General features: G+C 37.3%; 1 protein-coding gene across 1 annotated transcript in view; it reads left to right on the top strand.

The window, feature by feature from the left end:
• Positions 1-1,157: 1,157 nt before the first annotated feature.
• The window catches only part of LOC125041500, a 2,036-nt gene continuing 693 nt past the window's right edge, over positions 1,158-2,500 (top strand). The window contains exons 1-2 of the mRNA XM_047636513.1: positions 1,158-1,275; positions 2,382-2,499. Coding sequence (XP_047492469.1) covers positions 1,231-1,275; positions 2,382-2,499 — 163 coding nt within the window. The 5' untranslated portion in view covers positions 1,158-1,230. The remainder of the gene's footprint in view (positions 1,276-2,381; position 2,500) is intronic.

Below are 2,500 nucleotides of genomic sequence, written 5' to 3'. Positions count from 1 at the left end.
CTTCATTTACAAGTTCTCAAATTCTTCGACCTGGCCCCGCATTTTTTAATATATATGTGTGTGTGTGTGTGATATGTGTGTGTGTGTGTGTGTGTGTGTGTGTGTGTGTGTGTGTGTGCGTGTGTGTGTGTGTGTGTGCGTGTGTGTGTGTGTGTGTGCGTGTCTGTGTTTGTGCGTGTGTGTTGAAAGCCCTTGCCGAATATAAAATCGGAAATAAGTTAACTGCCTTACTTATTACTGAGTATGATAATGCAAATAATAATGTTACTGGTAAATCAACATTTTATCTAAAGGAAATTAATTAAATGCGAATAGAAAAATCAGGTAATTATTTGTAAACAGTCCAAACAGAGAAAGGAGACATAGATCAATCAAACCTGTAAATTGGTCATGGTTTGAAAATGTTAAGCAAAAGAAGGTAATTTAATTAGGCTTCAGTTTCTTCGATTCTTTTCTGTATACAATTTAGTATTTTGACTATCATAATAAAGCCAACGACACTATAAACTCCATTATCACTACAGGCGAATTCATATATCCTTATTAACATTTAATGTCATAACCTGCTTCAACCATAACTTACTGTTCGAATATCTAACAACAAAATATTACGCTTGTGAGCAGTTCTTTCACAACAGCCCAGGAAAAGTGGGTAACTCAGATCATAGTGGAAATCTTCTATTTAACAGAAGCGCATTTAACATTGCGTCATCACGAAAAGTGCAATGAATTTTTAATAATATACACAAGGTCATTGTACCCAAGCAAAGAAGCGGACTGACAGCCAACAAGCAAAACTGGAGGAGCCAATAGGAAATAAGCGAACCACCTTTTACAGAAATAGAGTTAAACCAAGAAGAAAATACAACGAAAGCAGGTTGGGAAATTAATGGGCTATTCCTATGATGAAATCCTGCCGTCCAGTTCTCTATTTTAGGTCTTCAAAATCGGAGTTATTGAGTTAACACATACAGCAGTTAAAATTTTATATCACAGGTTAGATTTTTCCTCGCAATGGATATATTGATTATTTTCATATCTCTATTGATCTATTTCCCTACTTTTACTCTCCAGTTCACACTACGTCATAGAACAGGAAACTGCTCTTGATAACAGCCGTCTGTTAACGGATGCCCTTGATTATGCAAGATAGCTAACAACAGTCATCCCGGGCCTATAAATAAGGTGTGATTCAAACTAGTCCATCAGTATCAACTCTTCATTAGCAGTATGGCCAATCTCTTTCACTCCGTTCTTCTCTTCGCGGCGCTGGCTGTAAGGTTTTGTGTATTTTTGCACCTATTTTTCTCTCTATCTGTCTCTCTCTTTCTGTGTATCTAATTTTCTATCCACTGGTCTTTCATTCAGCCAGTCAAGTATTTATTTTACTTTATTTGGTTGTATTTTACTTTTTAATATTACAATACTTAATACTTAAACCTTTTTTTCATTTTAACTAGTTTACTTTATGGTCGGGTTTAAACATGTACTTTGCCGTACACCACTATGTGAGCGTGATTTCGGGTACGTCAGCTCATTTTCCTTTTAATTTCGTTCATTTAGATTGCCTTATGATAGACTTTTTAGGTTTCAGAGATGCGTTCTATCCCATGGATCATTACGTTGTTAAAAAAAAGTTCACGCCCTATTATTTTACTTCATAAGAAAAACGATTTTTAAGTATAGTGATTTAACCGTTTATTTACCTTCCAACCGACGTTCAGCGCCCATGCCTTGAATACGGAATATCAGATTAAAGGTTTTCACAAAATATTAGAATTTTCCCGTTCATAGACTTTCAGCCTCTGTGATCCTGAATCTATTAAAGGGATACGATTCCACTTCAAGTAAATGTTATTACGCCATAGCAACACGAAATACGATAAAACCATTAAATCTCTTTGCGATTAAAGTAATTTGGCCTTTTTAAAAGTTATATTTTTGTCCTTCTGACTGTTTACGTTCATGAAGCTAGCCTTTTCTCCGTTTTATTGTTTGGATGGAAGTTATCTCGTGTTTTTAGAAGGTATCCGTTTGCCTACTTTACTGGTTGCTCTTAAACAGTTAGCACTGGCATCAGGGCTCTTGTTGCGATGCCGAGTTTGCATTGCATCATTCCGCCTCTTCCTTAACGATAAGGCGTTATCTCCATCTGTTGTTTTTCACATGGCAAGAGCGCATTTCTTATCTCTTCTTTGTCCCTCTTTACGCGTGGTATTTATTTCTGATTTCTATTTTGATTTACATCTTTGAATTTTTAATATAAACAGTAATATTTCATCCTCCCCTTAGTATGCTAAACTAAGATACAATTCCAACGAGTAACAAATGACACCATCAAGTAAATCAAACATTTGAAATCTGGGTGTTGTATATTTCAGGTGTCCCCGAGCGTGCAGCTCTGCGCCCCGGACTGCGCGGGCGTGGACCCCGGAACCAAAGTGCGGGACCCCACCGACTGCACCAGGTACTACGTCTGCGTCGACGCCACCGGATCTGG

Source organism: Penaeus chinensis, chromosome 30 (genome assembly GCF_019202785.1).
Source record: "Penaeus chinensis breed Huanghai No. 1 chromosome 30, ASM1920278v2, whole genome shotgun sequence".
NCBI lineage: Eukaryota > Metazoa > Arthropoda > Malacostraca > Decapoda > Penaeidae > Penaeus > Penaeus chinensis.
Note: the sequence above shows the minus strand (reverse complement) of the source record. Positions and strands in the feature narration are given on the sequence as shown.